Source organism: Ostrinia furnacalis, unplaced genomic scaffold, assembly GCF_004193835.3.
Source record: "Ostrinia furnacalis isolate ACB-3 unplaced genomic scaffold, ASM419383v2 OfSCF2279, whole genome shotgun sequence".
Taxonomy (NCBI): Eukaryota; Metazoa; Arthropoda; class Insecta; order Lepidoptera; family Crambidae; genus Ostrinia; species Ostrinia furnacalis.
Window position 1 is genome coordinate 204,839 of NW_021132518.1, and position 19,745 is coordinate 224,583.

At 41.8% G+C, this 19,745-nt stretch overlaps 1 protein-coding gene and 1 non-coding gene across 6 annotated transcripts in view; one reads left to right on the plus strand and one right to left on the minus strand.

The window, feature by feature from the left end:
• Positions 1-486: 486 nt before the first annotated feature.
• Positions 487-19,745, minus strand: part of Cirl (Calcium-independent receptor for alpha-latrotoxin) — a 41,899-nt gene continuing 22,640 nt past the window's right edge. For 2 of the 5 annotated variants that reach the window (XM_028307536.1, XM_028307534.1), the window contains exons 17-21: positions 19,446-19,660; positions 10,323-10,420; positions 9,366-9,534; positions 6,911-7,114; positions 4,660-4,803 (exon numbers count right to left, since the gene is read on the minus strand). In XM_028307536.1, the coding sequence (XP_028163337.1) occupies positions 4,684-4,803; positions 6,911-7,114; positions 9,366-9,534; positions 10,323-10,420; positions 19,446-19,660 (806 nt within the window). In that variant the 3' untranslated portion in view covers positions 4,660-4,683. Of the gene's footprint in view, positions 3,097-4,508; positions 4,804-6,910; positions 7,115-9,365; positions 9,535-10,322; positions 10,421-11,217; positions 11,427-12,264; positions 12,434-13,053; positions 13,152-18,713; positions 18,760-19,445; positions 19,661-19,745 lie in introns of those variants that run through there. The other 3 variants (XM_028307537.1, XM_028307533.1, XM_028307535.1) reach the window with 3 other exon arrangements.
• Positions 7,294-7,366, plus strand: TRNAA-GGC (transfer RNA alanine (anticodon GGC)). Its single transcript has one exon. It is a non-coding gene; the product is annotated as a tRNA-Ala (tRNA).

Sequence of the window (19,745 nt, forward strand, 5' to 3'; positions counted from 1 at the left end):
TTAGAAAAAAATTGTCGGAAGTTAGAATTTCAAAAATTAGATCTCATTCTAAGGCAACAATGTTTGTGCCTTTACAAGGATCTCTCAATACTTTTGGTTATCATACAAAAATGTAAATGTTTTTATACAAACATTTCTTAGTTGTAAGTTCTATCGTCGTAACTTTATGATTTTATTATTGTCAAAAATAACTAACATAAAATATTTCGTGTTTTAGTTTTACAGAATAAATTTTCGATCAATTCATATTTTACGATTTGTATTATTTTGTGGGTGTAAAGTCTTTTATATGGAAATATATGTCTATCAAATTAATGCTTTGTTTCAATCAAATTTCCTGTAAAAATACATAAGTACATATCAAAGGGAAGTTTTAAATAAAAAAAGCTACTTAATTTGTGGTCATTCTCTCAGAATAGCCACTTTTTATTTATATAAACTTTAAATTATTTACACATTTTGTTTGTCCTACTTTACATTAATATACTTATCAACGTCGTTAAAATACAATCAAAACAAAAATATATATAACAGAAATACACAGGACACAATGTACAATTACTATATTTAGATAGTGGGAAAAATAGATGGACTAGTATACCCAATTACAAAAAATAAGATTTTCCCACATTTTTATCAGTTTTTTTCCAATTAAAAAAAGTATTTCATAAATTTCGGCTTTTCTAAAATTAATATCTTTAAAATTACCTTATTGGATTGCCGGAAATTTATTAAACACTTCAGTCTAATATATTGCTTAGTCGATCCAAAATATACACGAAAAAAAGTTTTTTTTTTACATTGTATTGTACTCGCTTCAATTCTCAAACAATTCCTTAATATACGGCAAAACAACAGTTCTCATGGCATTGACGAAATCAACCCTACTACACCGTGGAAATAATATATTTTTTGTTATTTTTAAGTAAGTTTTTTTAACACTAAGTTCTATTAATATACAGGAAGTGCACAACATCAAGTAGTGTCAGTCTATAATAGGTTGGATGGATTTTTTCCGAATTCTTTAAATAAAAGTCTATGATATAAAAAGCTGCATAAAAAACTTAAATTAGCTGCAATTGTTGCCATAGTTAAAAACGTATAAAAGTCAGTACATAGTTGTGGGTTAAACAAGGCAACACTGAAAAGCGATACTTGTTTAAAACTGTAGGAAATCGGTAAAAATCTTTTTTTTAAACGTTTAAGACTACTTGAAGCAATATTTTTTTATAAAAAACTTGAGATTTAAAATTTTATTAATTACATTTATTTCAAATTGTTTATGTATTTTCAAAAACGCTACATTATAGCATTATTTTCAGCAAATTCCTAGTATTTACTGCCTAGAACTACTCATAAGATTCGAACATGAAATACACATTAGTTTCTGTTCATAAAGTGTTTAGTTGAGTTTATTTAGTTTTAGTTTAAGGGCAGTTTTAGGTCAGTAAATAGTTTTAGGCACCTGGATAATATGCACTTACGTCATTTATGTTGGTTTGTTTAAACCACAACTTGAGGCGGTTATGGCAGTGTACTCATTTAAAAAAATCTAAGCAAACTTAAACTATAGCATAAAATGAAACATCACAGTTCTTTATATCTACAACAAGAAATGCAAGTAACGAGGAAATGCCATGATTTTCAAAGGATAGGTCGATAGAGTAGTAAGGTCACATTGGAAGTACTAAAAATCTAGTACTAAACGCTATTTATATACAAAATTGCTGTTGATGTCCGTCCAAAAATCGATGGGACGCATTTAAAAGTTATTAATGATTTTACGATAACATATCTTTATTATATTAATAATAATATAGCAAGTTTTAACAGACAGTTTGAAAATATACATCTTTTATATTTCCGATAATTTTTGGACACACAAAAGGATATTACATACGTGGAGTTACGTCGTTTTGCCACACGACCACCACGGCTGTAAGGGCCTACAACACAAAAAGAAAGTGGTCGCAACACGGAAACTTGAGCGTTTATATAAGGTAGGATCACAGTGGAAAAGTGATGTAGAATACGTTACTATGCTATAAATATAATATGTTATTTAAAGTCCATATTATGGCAAGTTTCTACAATAACGCTATCACTTATCGTTTCTATGACATCTATGACTACGCCCATAGAAAAATTCATTCGCTATACTGTACACTGTTCCTTTACAAGTCACTAACACTGACATTAATACAAAACGAGCACGCGGCTCTAAATCACATTCTTCAATTCACTCCGATCACTGGATTAAAAACTGGGCTGTGAAACAGTTCGGGGGTTGCCACTCTGCGGTTGGTACACGTCGTACGAGTTGTGTGGCTCCAAATGACATACTACGTTGTTTTCTCCATTGAGAACGGCTGCTAGAGCCCTCATGTTGTTTTCTTGAGGCTGGTGGTAAGGGTGCATCAGCCTGCCACTCTCGTAGTGCCTCGGATCATAGCGCTCGAGCGTATCCCATTTCCCGTACTTCCCATAATGCTCCTCATGGTGATGCCTCTCCCCTGGACTGTACGAGATCAAGGGGCGATGGTCCCCAAAGAACTTGGAGCCTGATGACCCGTGGTGCTGGGTCTGTCTGCAATTGTCTGGCCCGGAGTTGTCGTCTGACATATCAGACATCAGCGTCTCGTTCCTTTCGATTTCTTCGTACACCGGATCGTCTTGTATCACTCGGAACTCCTGCTCTGATCCACGTCGGTACATGCGACCTGGTTGGGACCCTATTTCCGAGTAAGTGTGGTTGACGTTCTGGCTGCCGTGGTGGTGCTGATGCTTGCGCCTGCCGTCTTCTTTGTAGTGCTTGCGAAATATCATCTCTTGGCTGCCGGGGGAGTGTTGGGACATGTAGACGTGTGGGTTACGGAAGTCGTGGTTGTAGCTGCGTGTGGTGTGGTACCCTTGTTGATGGAGGGGGCTTTCCTCGTCCTTCATGGCGTGGCGAGGGGAGCCAGGGGCGAGAGGGAGGTCGCACTCGTTGTACGGACTGTGGATGTGGTTCTGCTGCGCCATCTGGCGAGATAGTGTGTCGTGGTGGGGCAAAGTCGCGGTGTTGCCCGGGTGGTGTTTAGAAGAAGTGTTCTGTGAAAAAAATCACTAGTTAATATAACTGTACTAAGAGCTTTCATGTCACATAAAAGACAGCTCAAATATTGGCAATAGTCGTCGGCGTAAAAATGCTGCAAAATAACTAATAACTATTCAAATACATATTTTTATCATATTAGTTGATAAATGATATACTTTCAAAAATATAACATCCAACATTAATGCTTCTACTCGTACTCGTGTAATATCTATCATAATTAGAAGCTCCAGTTTCCTACTTTTTTTAGGATAACCTTAAATTTTAAGGTATAAATAAAATTATTAAGGCTTAAAGAATTTTCTTTATAAATAATTTTGAAGATTATTAGTCGATTATTGGATGAATAATTATATTATAATATATTAATGTATAATTAATAATTATATTAGATCTACAACAGTGTAAACTCGGGTGCTAGTTAAAGCTAAACTAGTGCCTATGGAGTGTTATGAAGGAGATGGGCGGGGCTAAGTTTGTATGTACATGTATGAATTTGGATGAGGTCATGCAAATGTTATCTAATGGTTAGGTTTCATGCGATTTGTGAGCTAATGCGGTTTGGTAAGATCTCTTGATGAAAAACAAAATGGTTGAATAAACTATATTTTATATAAATACATAGTAGCAGTAATTAATTCTTCTGAAAATAAATTCTGTTCTCTTGATATCATTGAGAAATAGAGAAGTGTGTAAGTAGCTTACGTTATATTTCTTTATCTTTAGGTGACTGACGCCGAATGACTTACTTTTTAAGTTGGGCTATTATGCTATTTGTGTCACCGTTTTAATAATACGGTTCTATTAACTAAAATCCAAAATATACATGCTGCTAATTTTAGTTATCATAAATACTTCATACTTAAACTAGTTTACATACTAAGTAGGTAGTAAGTAGGTACTTACTTAAATTATTTTAATAAAGAAAGCAGATTTCATACAATAAATAAAAATAACAGTATAAAAAATTTACCGTTCCTATAACAACAAATAAATTTCCCTTTTTGTGGTAAATTAAAATAAATACCCTTCGGGTGCGGAACCCTAAAAAAACCTAAATTTTAGTAGGCATAGGTCGTACCAATTTATTTTCAGGGAAAACTAGTAGGTAAGCACAGAATAAAAAAACAACTCGTAGCTATTTCAATTAAATTTTTTGGCTCCAGTTTTCCAATTCAAGATCATAATTTATTATCATTGAGCCCGTTGATTTGAATCCTTGAAAATTTTGAAACATGGCAACTAATATTCTAATGAAGATGTCTCAACACATAAATCTATTATAAGGGTTCCTTGTAAGGACTACGGAACCCTAAAAAACACGACAATTTCATAGCCAAGCAGACATAGACACGGAGATCTTACCAAAGCGCAAACAAAAACGTGAACTAGCAAGCTATACCCCTCCCCTCACCTTCCAAATCCCGCCACCGTTCGCCACTAGCGTCCAGTCGTTCGCGCCAATCGACGCCGCCATCTTGTTGGAGAAACAAGATGGCGACCGCGAGCGGAGGTTCTGATAATCGTTGGGCACTTCGATATTATTTCTGTAGCTATGCATCGAAGCGATGCTTTGCGTGTGAGACGAGCTATGCGGTATGTTCTGTGGCGTAGGCACGCGATTCGATCGCTCTTCGTTCGGTACGTATATAGGCGCGGTCGGGCGAACATTCCACCTCGCTGCCTCCGGGTGAATGTTGTAGCTCTGTTGTTAATATAAAATAGTTACATATACATACTTATACTTAGATATACATCATAAAATATAAGGCTTCACCCGATTGAATTCGGATTTATAAACGTATAATTTCATGCATGTCTATTATACTTTATAAATAACCCAGATTACCCTGTTTTATGCTACGTTATAATAATGACGTATGCAAATAAGTACTAAACATCTGTAAAGAAATCAACAACCTGAAAATTGGGAGATATTTCAGAATATTTTCTACACAAAATTTTCTTGAAAGATACTATGAAGAAGGTGAAAAGCTTAGTGAATGCACGCATTACTAGAGATAGGTTTTATACTTTAAACTGGAATTTAGAATTTATACTTATACTAGAAGCATCGTTAGAAGTATTTTATACTTGGATGCTCTAGAACCACCACACCACTAGAAGTTTTGTTAGTAAGGAAAAGTTGTAGGAATATTAGTTACTTAGAAGCGTTAGGTTTAGTAAAACAATACAAAAAGAACAAAAAAAAACAGTGACTTACTTACCGGCAACAAGGCGTATTTATATAGGCATTCCGTACGTCTTTAAGACGTATCAAGTACGTTTCAAAGACGTACCATACGTCTTAATGACGTACGCTTACAGAATGCCAAAAAAACCTTAGTAAAAACAAAAATTGATGCGTTTCAACGCAGTGCTTTTGAACAAAATACAATGTTAGTCACACAGTACAACACAAAATGTTAAACACAAAAAATTGAGCTGTCTTTTAGTAACATTGAAAGCCGCAGTGGTGTCTTGGTGGTTTTGAAATATTTTGTTAAACTTGAATTTAATTTTCCTATCTCAGTAATGCGTACGCACCTTGCTGAACATTTTGCCTGTACCCTTGGGGGTACCGGCCGCTGCCTGGGTTAATAGGGTTCCGTAGGTGGGACATTGGGGCGGCTTCTCTCTCCGGTATGTTGTGTGGGAAACCAGCCGCTGTGGCGTTGAGTGTGGGCCCAAAATTGCTTGGGGGGCCGAAACTTTGGTTTTCTTGGGAATTTCTACGGTTTCTATGGGAATGATAGCTATGGGCTGCAGCGGCGGCAGCTAAGGAAGCCACAGCAGCGTTATTGATGACATTGTTGTTGTTATGGTTGTTGTTGTTGACAACAACGTTTAGATTGTTGATCACGAGGTTGTTGGTCGTCGACGCCGATACTGAAGTGCTCGCGGTGCTCTGTTAATGAATACTTATTTACATATTTCATTTTATTTGTAGGCCACCACCAAATGATGTTAATACCCATAATTTTATGTTTGGATTGTGAATTATGTTGTATGAAAATTAAGTACCTAAAACCATTCCAGATGCAATTTTCATTATATTGCAATTTTTTTAAAATTGTAAAGTATAGATTCTTCAAAAGTTAAAGTCTAATTTATAGATAGTTTTTCATAGATCTTGTATCACAGAAAAGAACTTGCATTAATAGACAGTACCTACATAAAATGAATATCAAATACCAAATAGAATAATTTCACCAAATCAGAGTTTAGTGCGTATAATCTGAAAGGGAATCGAACCCATAACTTCTGGATTATGACTAAGAAATAATCTCTTAAATTGGCGATTATTATTAAATATGTATTTCTAATATTAATACCTAATCGATATTTGATTTATTTGAACCATAGTTCAAACACTTTGCAGACTAGTCCTTAGAATTGTGTTTTTAAACAATTTATTGATAAAGGCACATCAACTTTGTAAGTAGAAAAATGTGATTTAAGGTCACAGCAGACTTATCAACTCGGAAAGGGATCAAACACCATAATTATCGCCATTCGCGAGCTGTCATTGCCTTTTATACGCTGTCAACCGCGAAGTGAGGTCTTTACGCGATGTGCTATGGATTTTCATACAAATAAACTGTGGGCTGAGAGTGAGCATGAAAATTTTAGTTTTTTGAACGTTTCCCGCTAGTGTCGCTGTACAATCCGTCACACATTTAATGTCACTTTTTGACGCGCTCACTAAACTCACACTAGGCCCTCTGACCGACTCGAGTTGATACGGTTACGATCCCTTTCCGGGTTGATAAGTGTGCTACGTCCTTTATGCTAACCAGTACTAGCTACCAGTCNGACATCTCTGGGGTCGACCACGTCCTCAGCCTCAGCCGACGCGTTCTGGTGGTACCGCCTGCTCTTCACGGATCCCTGCCGTGTGTCTACATGGTTGGAGGCCGAGGCCGTGGCCGCGTGGGGCGTTGGCGGAGGCGCCGTGAAGTAAAGACAGCAAGAAAGCCAGCGGTGGCGGTGGCCGAGACGCGCGCACTCTTTTTGGAACTGAAAAGGAATTATTTAATAGCGTTAAGAGTCGCATCTCAAACTAATTTGAAAATTATAAATAACTTGAAAAAGTTTAGTTTTATTTCAAATCTTGCTGTGTACTTGCATCGAATAAATACTTTTCTTTCTTTCTTTAAATCGAACTGCCTAAGGCGGGAATTGAACCCACATCCAGTGTCTAAGTAGCTCAGTTGGAAGAGCAGTCGCCCGGCAAGCGAAAGGTCGTGGGTTCAATTCCCGCCTTAGGCAGTTCGATTTTTTCAAACTGGAATTTATTTATAACTAGCTTTCCGCCCGCGGCTTCGCCCGCGTGGAATTTTGTCTGTCACAGAAAAACTTTATCGCGCGCGTCCCTGTTTCAAAAACCGGGATAAAAACTATCCTATGTTCTTTCCCGGGACTCAAACTATCTCTATGCCAAATTTCATCAAAATCGGTTGCGAGGTTTAAGCGGGAAAGCGTAACAGACAGACAGACAGACAGACAGACAGACAGACAGACAGAGTTACTTTCGCATTTATAATATTAGTTAGGATTTTCTAACTGGAAAGGTATGTAAACCAGGTCATTGTCATCGTCAGATCATGTAGGTTTCACTGCAGGAGCACGATCCTAGAGGCAGGTCATCATCCTCATATAAAAGCGAAAGGTCACTGACTGACTCACTCATCACAAAATCTCAGAAACTACAAGTGCTAGGAGTCTCAAATTTTGCATGGCGGTTTCTTTCGGAACGTAGCACACAGGTGAAATTTCCTCAAAAGTTGGCCAAAATTACGTTAAGTGTGTTTATGCCTATATATTGCTATAGTCTGTCTAAAATAATAGTTTAAAGGTGATTTAAAAAGAAAAACTAACAAATGTTTTCATTGATGTATTTAGTCTTACTAATAATTTGTTAAAAATTTGATAAATTTTAAAAAATACAATTACGATGCAGAAGTTATTTTTGGTTCTTTTAAAAGTTTTATTACATCTTAAGGATAGGGAATACTAATGGAATGCTATTCTGGGAACTGCCTGAAAACATATTATGAGTATTTTTAAAATTCATAAAAATTTACAGTTTTGCAATATTTTGTTTAGGTGACGCAGTTTGACGCAGCTAATTTTGGTGTCATATGAAAGCCATAGATATGTTCTTTCGAAATATGTAAAAGAAACGGGTTGATCGCGCTTGATCATGAACTTTTTCACCGTTTCAAAAAAATAAACTGTTAAAATATAGACTTCTATTCAAACCTATATATCTATAACATAGTAAGTAATGTAGACTGTTTAGTAATACAGAAATAATAAACTAACCTGGAAGTATAGAATCCATATGTTTTTTACCAAATATTAACTAAATAAAAGTTAAACGTTGTTGTTAAACAAGAGCTAAAATTATAATAAATTACTCAACAAGAAAAACTGTTTAAATCAAATGTTGTGGGTATCTGGATAAAAAGTGTTAAACTTTTTAAATATCATTTATAGATGGCTCCATATGTCTTGTTCCTATATTAGGTTACTAATTTAGAATCGGAGTAACTTTGCTTTTTTTAATTTTGGCCACAAATAACGTACATTTCACCTGTGTGTGNACTTTTTAAATATCATTTATAGATGGCTCCATATGTCTTGTTCCTATATTAGGTTACTAATTTAGAATCGGAGTAACTTTGCTTTTTTAATTTTGGCCACAAATAACGTAAATTTCACCTGTGTGCGTAGGTAGGTGCTCACTAAGACTGGGTTTTGCAAAATTCAACCCCTGGGGATAAACGGGGTTCACTCGTACAAAGTCGCGGGAGGCCGCTAGTAAAACATAAATTCAAATTCTTTATTATACTCGACGCAAAGACTCATGGTAGACAGGACCATGAATTACTTTTCAAACAAAGATGCGCACGCGCAAATATTTTATTGCTTATTACGCATATAAAGAATGCTGAAGCTCATCCCTATCTCTGTCAAAATGAAACCTCTGTGTGACGTCACATAACTTATAACCAGTATAAATGCAATATAAATGCAAGGGAAACCGTGATATACGCTGTCTTATTATTGCACCGTCTGCCACGAGTCCATGCGCCGAGTATAGTCCATAGGCTCTTTTCAGATTTTCACGTCCCAAATATAGCTTGCTCCACTAATTTGGGACAACTCGGCTGGTGGTGAGGTCTAATCGAGTGAGATCACTTATCGTTTCCACCACATTCACACGATCACAAAAACACCCTGCCCATAAAGCCACAATACTCACAATCTCATTCTGCAGACAGTGGAAGATGAAGATGAAGAGTCCCTGCAGCGAGTTCAGGATGGTGAAGGCGTAGGCCACGCCCACCGTCTGCTCGTTGAGGTACAGCAGCCCGAAGGTCCACGTCAGGCCCAGCAGGAAGGCCAGGACTAGCGAACTGTTCAGCCACACCCTGGGGACAGGTCAAAATTACGATCAGTATACAATAATCACCACATTAAGGAAGCACCAAGGAACTGTTCACCAACACTCTGGGAAGAACATCAGGTTTATATGTCGCACCTACGGTGCAATAACGTCACTTATGCAATTTTTTCAGAACTTAACTGAATCAAAGTAAACCAAGTAAAGAGGTAGATTGGAGTATTTTCTCATAATCAGTTAAGTTTTGAAAAAAAAAAAGTGCATAAGTGACGTTATTGCACCGTAGGTGCGATGTATTTAGGGGTAAGTTTACAAAAAATAACTACAATAACGCCCGTATTCACAAACGATGCTTGCTTAAGTGAAACAGCAAATCGAACGCACAGCGTTGCAATCTTCCACTCGCACTGTGAGACCTCCTAGAAATGTTTGTTCACCAAAGCGGAGGGATGCATAGTCGAAAGAAGATGTGTTTTCCGAGGTGATCGGGACAATTCCCACCCATTCCCACCGCTGCATCTCCTGTGTAACCAGGATCTACAGCTTAACCGAGGCGATGTGGAAATAACGAAATCCGATTGGTAATTCAACAAAACACATTTCTTGTCTCCTCTCTACTTTGGTGGAAACTGCGCCTTCTCTCTCTCTCTCTCTCGAAAGTCTTTTCACATACTTCTACGAGTATGAACATTTTGAACGAAAAAGACAATAACATCATTGATTTGCTGTCTCAGTAGAAACATTACACAAATCTCTGCGTAGATGGCGTCTCTAACACAATCAATCATTATGTAGGTATGCCAAACTAATTATTACCTTATTTTATAAAGCTTGGAGTTCTCTTTAGCCTTGATAGAGACAGTCGAGTGATGGCACATCATGTAGATCACCATGCTGAGGCAGATCCAGTTGGCCTGAAACAAACAATAAACAGTTTATAAAGGGCCAAGTAGTTACAAAGTGTACGGATTATTTATTAACGGAAACTTTATCATGATAACAATATTCAGTTCTGTTGTGGTATTATGTCCCTTCAATTTTGTAAAATAAGGTGAAAACAGCTAAATTCACCCAGTTCTTGGAAAACCAGCAACTGCTGCCAAGATATTATCACCTTTCCCACCACATCCTTAAGGTAAAAAATAGTTACCACGTCGCTGGACTGGTCTTAGGAAGCCAGCAGCTAGTCCTAGCACCATCATCAAACTTGTCCAGACATAATCACCCTTCCTCTCACGTCTTTAAAGAACAAATCTCTTATCAAAGCCACTGGTACATCGGGTCAGTGGACATCTAGCAGTTCTTGAAAGGCGGCAACTGCTGCCAAGGCATTATCACTTTTCCTAAAAAGCATTTAGGGTACAAATCACTTACCACTAGCACCAAAGCCACTGGTCCCACGAAGCTCATCACAAACATCCTGTCCGTGGACAGCCAGCAGTGCCTGGCGGTGCCGTAGCCTCCGGGGAAGGCGGCTGCCGACGCTAGCACCACCAGCGCCGGCGCCAAGTATGCGCACGCGCAGTACCAGCGCTTGTCAAGGAATAATCACCCTTCCTGTCACGTTTTTAAGATTCAAACTACTTACCTCCAGCCAGGCGCTTGTCAAGGCGTAATCACACTTCTGACCAAGTCTTTAAAGGTCAATTCCACTTACCAAAGCTAGGAGCAGATTCTTGCACAACCATCACGCTTGTCAAAGCATTATCACCCATNCACATCTCTGGGGTCCACCACGTCCTCAGCCTCAGCCGACGCGTTCTGGTGGTACCGTCTGCTCTTCACGGAGCCCTGCCTCGTGTCTACGTGGTTGGAGGCCGAGGCCGTGGCCGCGTGGGGCGTTGGCGGAGGCGCCGTGAAGTAAAGACAGCAAGACAGCCAGCGGTGGCGGTGGCCGAGACGCGCGCACTCTTTTTGGAACTGGAAAGGAGTGTAAACCAGGTCATTGTCTATCGTCAGATCATTTCGTCTCCTGCACAATCCTATCTATACTAAAGTTCTAGTGCTTAACTGAGTCAGTGCCTGAGATGGGAGCGGCACGAGAGTGTATGTCAGCGAGGCTTTATATTTGTACTAGCTTTCCGCCCGCGGCTTCGCCCGCGTGGAATTTTGTCTGTCACAGAAAAACTTTATCGCGCGCGTCCCTGTTTCAAAAACCGGGATAAAAACTATCCTATGTTCTTTCCCGGGACTCAAACTATCTCTATGCCAAATTTCATCAAAATCGGTTGCGAGGTTTAAGCGTGAAAGCGTAACAGACAGACAGACAGACAGACAGAGTTACTTTCGCATTTATAATATTAGTTGGGATCTGTCATGACATAAAATATGTCATAATCACCCGTGCTGCTTCTATACCTTAGGCACTGAGTCAGTTCAGCGCTAGATCTATAATTTACCAGAGGCAGGTCAGCATCATCATCAAACTAAGTTCGAATTGTTTATTAGTCTGTAAGCTCTTTTCTTATGGCTTCACGTCCCAAGTTTAGCTTGCAATACCACTAAATATGTGCCTGTATAGTATGATGCTCACAAAAACACTCCAAATAAAGACACAATACGGGACCACCTCTCGTTCCCACAGCTGCAACTCTTTTGTAGCTTAGATCTACAGCTTGACCGCCAATAAAAACCCAACCAGTGAAGGTCAAGTTTGTCCGGGGGAAAGTTAGACTGTCATTGGACCGCAACAAGATTAATCAGAAGAACATAGGAGGAGTTCGAAGTTCATTAATCAGAAGAAAAAGACTATACTCACAATCTCATTCTGCAGACAGTGGAAGATGAAGATGAAGAGTCCCTGCAGCGAGTTCAGGATGGTGAAGGCGTAGGCCACGCCCACCGTCTGCTCGTTGAGGTACAGCAGCCCGAAGGTCCACGTCAGGCCCAGCAGGAAGGCCAGGACCAGGGAACTGTTCAGCCACACCCTGGAGACAGGTCTTCAGGTTAATACTTGTTGGGGGACAGGTCTTCAGGTCAACACTTGTTCCCCCTTATTTATAAAAAGTTACAGCTAGGATGAACTATGAATTAAAATGACATTTTCATTTCCATACTAAATGACAATTTAAGCTAAAATTCAACTAGGGTGTAAACTTTTATTAATTAGGGGGTTAGGGCGTAGTTAGGGGGTAAGGTTATGGCTAGTAAAGGATTTGCCACTGTGAAATGCTCACACATTTGCAATGAAGTCAATAAATAAATCCAAGTTAAAAATGTAGGAAAAAGTGATTTATTTGTGACCCTGGAATCCTTGGAATTGGGTCTCAATAAACTTCAAATTAAGATGATCAGCTCTTTTTTTATTGTAATTTCATCCGGATCTTTTGAGCATAATGTTTTGAATGATGTGGACTATTTTTATTAACTGTCTGGTTTAGGGTAAATTACTTTGAAGTAAATAAATAATGAATTAAATATGGCAACATTTTTTATGAACCTTATTCTTAGACCACTTCATAATATAATCTTTGAAACCGAAGCTGATTTAAAAGACAACATAACAAAAAAGTGTTTTACTAGTATAAATGATAAAAATATTACTTACCTTATTTTGTAAAGCTTGGAGTTCTCTTTAGCCTTGATAGAGACAGTAGAGTGATGGCACATCATGTAGATCACCATACTGAGGCAAATCCAGTTGGCCTGAAACAAAAAATAAACACTTAAAAAGGGCCTTCTACAAAATGTCCAGTACAAAGTTATAGAAACAGCGTTTTCGTTTTAGCCAAATGACGGTTCTTGAATGACCACTTTTCTGCTCCAGCGGTCATCAGCTCTATGAGCTATGTGCCCCGCCCACTGCCACTTAAGTGTAGCGATACGACGCATCACGCCTCTTAAGGCGTAATTACACGTTATACCACGTTCTGAAGGTACAACCCACTCACCACTAAAGCTACCCTTAGGCTGCTTCGGCTTGAACACCCCTAATAACTGATCTTGAAGAGGTCAAGAGATATCATCCTTCCTATACATCCATACGGTATAAACTACTTACCACTAGCACCAAAGCCATCGAGATATAGGGTGAGTGGACATCTAGCAGTTCTTAAAAGGCTGCAACTGCTGCTAAGACATTATCACCCTTCCTTAATGATTGAATGATTATGATGCTTGTCAAGGCGTAATCAGTCTTCGTGCCGCGTCTTTAAGTTACAAAACGCGTACCAAGGTGCTGGAAAGGTCTTAGGAAGCCAGCAGCAGAACCTAGCACTACCATCACGCTTGTCAAGGCGCAATCACCCTAATTACTACGTTCTTAAGTTTCATCCGACTTACCACTAGCACCAAAGCCATCGAGACACAGTGTGAGTGGACATCTAGCAGTTCCTGAAAGGCTGCAACTGCTGCCAAGACATTATCACCCTTCCCACCACGATCTTAAGGTTCATCCCACTTACTACTAGCACCAAAGCCAGCGGCCCCACGAAGCTCATCACAAACATCCTGTCGGTGGACAGCCATCAGTGCCTGGCGGTGCCGTAGCCTCCGGGGAACGCGGCTGCCGACGCTAGCACCACCAGCGCTGGCGCCAGGTATGCGCACGCGCAGTACCAGCGCTTGTCAAGGAATAATCACCCTTTCTGCCACGTTTTTAAGATTCAAACTACTTACCTCCAGCCAGGCGCTTGTCAAGGCGTAATCACCCTTCTTACCACGTCTTTAAAGGTCAATTCCACTTAACAAAGCTAGGAGCAGATTCTTGCACAACCATCACGCGTGTCAAAATATTATCACCCATCCTACTACGTCCAAAGTACTTACCACTGTGGGTGGACAGCCAGCCGCGGATCCAAGTATAACTATGATGCTTGTCAAGGCGTTATCATCCTTTTTTCCACATCTTCAAGGTACAAAACACTTACTAGCTTGCTGGAAGGATCTTAGCAAGCCAGCAGCAGATCCTAGCACTACCATCACGCTTGTCAAGGCGCAATCACCCTAATTACTACGTTCTTAAGGTTCATCCGACTTACCACTAGCACCAAAGCCATCGAGACACAGGGTGAGAGGACATCTAGCAGTTCTTGAAAGGATGCAACAGCTGCCAAGACATTATCACCCTTCCTTAAATGCCTTTAGGGTATAAATCACTTACCACTAGCACCAAAGCCACCGGCCCCACGAAGCTCATCACAAACACCCTGTCGGTGGACAGCCAGCAGTGCCTGGCGGTGCCGTAGCCTCCGGGGAAGGCGGCTGCCGACGCTAGCACCACCAGCGCCGGCGCCAGGTATGCGCACGCGCAGTACCAGCGCTTGTCAAGGAATAATCACCCTTCCTGTCACGTTTTTAAGGTTCAAACTACTTACCTACAGCCAGGCGCTTGTCAAGGCGTAATCACACTTCTGACCAAGTCTTTAAGGGTCAATTCCACTTACCAAAGCTAGGAACAGATCCTAGCACAACCATCACGCTTGTCAGAGCATAATCACCCATCCTACTACGTACTTAAGGTGCAAAGTATTTACCACCGTGGGTGGACAGCCAGCAGCGGATCCAAGTATTAGCATGATGCTTATCAAGGAGTTATCAACCTTCGTGCTCTAGCCTTAAAGTACAAAACACTTACCAGGTCGCTGGAAAGGTCTTAGCAAGCCAGCAGCATCACGCTTGTCAAGGCGCAATCACTCTAATTACTACATTCTTAAGGTTCATCCGACTTACCACTAGCACCAAAGCCATCGAGACAGGGTTAGTGGACATCTAGCAGTTCTTGAATGGCTGCCACTGCTGCCAAGAAATTATCACCCTTCCTAAAAAGAATTCAAGGTTCATCCGACTTACCACTAGCACCAAAGCCACCGGCCCCACGAAGCTCATCACAAACATCCTGTCGGTGGACAGCCAGCAGTGCCTGGCGGTGCCGTAGCCTCCGGGGAAGGCGGCTGCCGACGCTAGCACCACCAGCGCCGGCGCCAGGAATGCGCACGCGCAGTACCATCGCTTGTCAAGGAATAATCACACTTCTGACCAAGTCTTTAAAGATCAATTCCACTTAACAAAGCTAGGAGCAGACCCTAGCACAACCATCACGCTTGTCAGAGCATAATCACCCATCCTACTACGTCCTTAAGGTGCAAAGTACTTTCCACCATGGGTGGAGCCAGCAGTGGATCCAAGTACAACTATGATGCTTGTCAAGGCGTTATCATCCTTTTTTCTACATCTTTAAGGTACAAAATAGTTACCACGTCGCTGGACAGGTCTTCCAGCTGGCAGCAGATCCTAGTACGACCATCAGGCTTGTCAAGGCGTAACCAACCTTCCTACCAAGTCTTTAAAGTAAAAATCTCTTACCAAGGCCCTTGGCACATCGGGCGAGTGGACATCTAGCAGTTTTTGTAACGCTGCAACTTTTGCTAAGACATTATCACCCTTCCAAAAGAGCATTTAGGGTACAATTCACTTACCACTAGCACCAAAGCCACCGGCCCCACGAAGCTCATCACAAACATCCTGTCGGTGGACAGCCAGCAGTGCCTGGCGGTGCCGTAGCCTCCGGGGAAGGCGGCTGCCGACGCTAGCACCACCAGCGCCGGCGCCAGGTATGCGCACGCGCAGTACCAGCGCTTGTCAAGGAATAATCACCCTTCCTGTCACGTTTTTAAGATTCAAACTACTTACCTCCAGCCAGGCGCTTGTCAAGACGTAATCACACTTCTGACCAAGTCTTTAAAGATCAATTCCACTTAACAAAGCTAGGAGCAGACCCTAGCACAACCATCACGCTTGTCAGAGCATAATCACCCATCCTTCTACGTCCTTATAGTGCAAAGTACATACTTACCACCGTGGGTGGAAAGCCAGCAGCGGATCCAAGTACAACTATGAAGCTTGTCAAGGTGTAATCAACCTTCCTGCTCTGTCTTTAAAGTACAAAACACTTACCAAGTTGCTGGAAGGATCTTAGCAAGCCAGCAGCAGATCCTAGCACCATCATCACGCTTGTCAAGGTTATTCATTCTTTCTATCACGTCTTTAAAGAACAAATCTCTTACCAAGGCCACTGGTACATCAGGTGAGTGTACATCTAGCAGTTATTGAAGGGCTGCCACTTCTGCCAAGACACTATCACCCTTCCTATAACGATCTTAAGGTTCATCCCACTTACTACTAGCACCAAAGCCACCGGCCCCACGAAGCTCATCACAAACATCCTGTCGGTGGACAGCCAGCAGTGCCTGGCGGTGCCGTAGCCTCCGGGGAAGGCGGCTGCCGACGCTAGCACCACCAGCGCCGGCGCCAGGTATGCGCACGCGCAGTACCAGCGCTTGTCAAGGAATAATCACCCTTCCTGTCACGTTTTTAAGATTCAAACTACTTACCTTCAGCCAGGCGCTTGTCAAGGCGTAATCACACTTCTGACCAAGTCTTTAAGGGTCAATTCCACTTACCAAAGCTAGGAGCAGATTCTTGCACAACCATCACGCGTGTCAAAGCATTATCACCCATCCTTCTACGTCCTTATAGTGCAAAATACATACTTACCATCGTGGGTGGACAGCCAGCAGTGGATCCAAGTACAACTATGAAGCTTGTCAAGGTGTAATCAACCTTCGTGCTGTGTCTTTAAAGTACAAAACACTTACCAAGTTGCTGGAAGGATCTTAGCAAGCCAGCAGCAGAACCTAGCACCATAATCACGCTTTGTCAAGGCGTAATCACCCTAATTACTATGTACTTAAGGGTTATCACACTTACCACTAGCACCAAGGCCATCGAGACACGGTGAGTGGACATCTAGCAGTTCTTGAAAGGCTGCAACTGCTACTAAGACATTATCCCTTCTTACCACATCTTTAAGGTACAATCAACTTACCACTAGCACCAAAGCCACCGGTCCCACGAAGCTCATCACAAACATCCTGTCGGTGGACAGCCAGCAGTGCCTGGCGGTGCCGTAGCCTCCGGGGAAGGCGGCTGCCGACGCTAGCACCACCAGCGCCGGCGCCAGGTATGCGCACGCGCAGTACCAGCGCTTGTCAAGGAATAATCACCCTTCCTGTCACGTTTTTAAGATTCAAACTACTTACCTCCAGTCAGGCGCTTGTCAAGGCGTAATCACACTTCTGACCAAGTCTTTAAGGGTCAATTCTACTTACCAAAGCTAGGAGCAGATTCTTGCACAACCATCACGCTTGTCAGAGCATAATCACCCATCCTACCACGTCTATAAGGTGCAAAGTACTCACCACCGTGGGTGGACAGCCAGCAGCGGATCCAAGTTCAACTATGATGCTTGTCAAGGCGTTATCACCCTTCGTGCCACGTTCTTAAAGTACAAAACACTTACCAGGTCGCTGGAAGGATCTTAGCAAGTCAGCACCATCATCAGGCTTTGTCAAGGCGTAATCACCCTAATTACTACGTCCTTAAGGATTGTCACACTTACCACAAGCACCAAAGCCATCGAGACACGGTGAGTGGACATCTAGCAGTTCTTGAAAGGCTGCAACTTCTGCTAAGACATTATCACCCTTCCTTAAAAGCCTTTAGGGTATAAATCACTTACCACTAGCACCAAAGCCACCGGTCCCACGAAGCTCATCACAAACATCCTGTCGGTGGACAGCCAGCAGTGCCTGGCGGTGCCGTAGCCTCCGGGGAAGGCGGCTGCCGACGCTAGCACCACCAGCGCCGGCGCCAGGTATGCGCACGCGCAGTACCAGCGCTTGTCAAGGAATAATCACCCTTCCTGTCACGTTTTTAAGGTTCAAACTACTTACCTACAGCCAGACGCTTGTCATGGCGTAATCACACTTCTGACCAAGTCTTTAAGGGTCAATTCCACTTACCAAAGCTAGGAGCAGATCCTAGCACTACCATCACGCTTGTCAGAGCATAATCACCCATCGTACTACGTACTTAAGGTGCAAAGTACTTACCACTGTGGGTGGACAGCAGCGGATCCAAGTATAACTATGATGCTTGTCAAGGTGTAATCAACCTTCGTGCCCTCTCTTTAAAGTACAAAACACTTACCAAGTCGCTGGAAGGATCTTAGCAAGCCAGGTCCTAGCTCACGCTTGTCAAGGCGCAATCACCCTAATTACTACGTTCTTAAGGTTCATCCGACTTACCACAAGCACCAAAGCCATCGAGACACAGGGTTAGTCGACATCTATCAGTTCTTTAAAGGCTGCAACTTCTACAAGACATTATCACCCTTCCCACCACGTTCTTAAGGTTCATCCAACTCACCACTAGCACCAAAGCCACCGGTCCCACGAAGCTCATCACAAACATCCTGTCCGTGGACAGCCAGTTAGATTCAAAGTACTTACCTCCAGCCAGACGCTTGTCAAGGCGTAATCACACTTCTGACCAAGTCTTTAAGGGTCAATTCCACTTACCAAAGCTAGGAGCAGATCCTAGGCCCCACGAAGCTCTTGTCAAGGAATAATCACCCTTCCTGTCACGTTTTTAAGATTCAAACTACTTACTTCCAGCCAGGCGCTTGTCAAGGCGTAATCACACTTCTGACCAAGTTTTTAAGAGTCAATTCCACTTACCAAAGCTAGGAGTAGATTCAAGCACAACCATCACGCTTGTCAGAGCATAATCACCCATCGCACTACGTACTTATGGTGCAAAGTACTTACGACCGTGCGTGGACAGCCAGCAGCGGATCCAAGTACAACTATGAAGCTTGTCAAGGTGTAATCAACCTTCGTGCTCTGTCTTTAAAGTACAAAACACTTACCAAGTTGCTGGAAGGATCTTAGCAAGCCAGCAGCAGATCCTAGCACCATCATCACGCTTGTCAAGGTTATTCATTCTTTCTATCACGTCTTTAAAGAACAAATCTCTTACCAAGGCCACTGGTACATCGGGTGAGTGGACAATGGACATCTAGCAGTTTTTGTAAGGCTGCAACTTCTGCCAAGGCATTATCACCCTTCCTAAAAAGCATTTAGGGTACAAATCACTTACCACTAGCACCAAAGCCACCGGCCCCACGAAGCTCATCACAAACATCCTGTCCGTGGACAGCCAGCAGTGCCTGGCGGTGCCGTAGCCTCCGGGGAAGGCGGCTGCCGACGCTAGCACCACCAGCGCCGGCGCCAGGTATGCGCACGCACAGTACCAGCGGGCGCGAGGCCGCTCCGGCTCGAATACTTCCACTAGCATCGCGTAGAGGTGGAAACCTGGGGAAAGATGATAATTAATCGTAATTTTTGTTTAATGTATCCTATATTTAAGCAATGATTTGTAATCTTGAATGTATTAAGA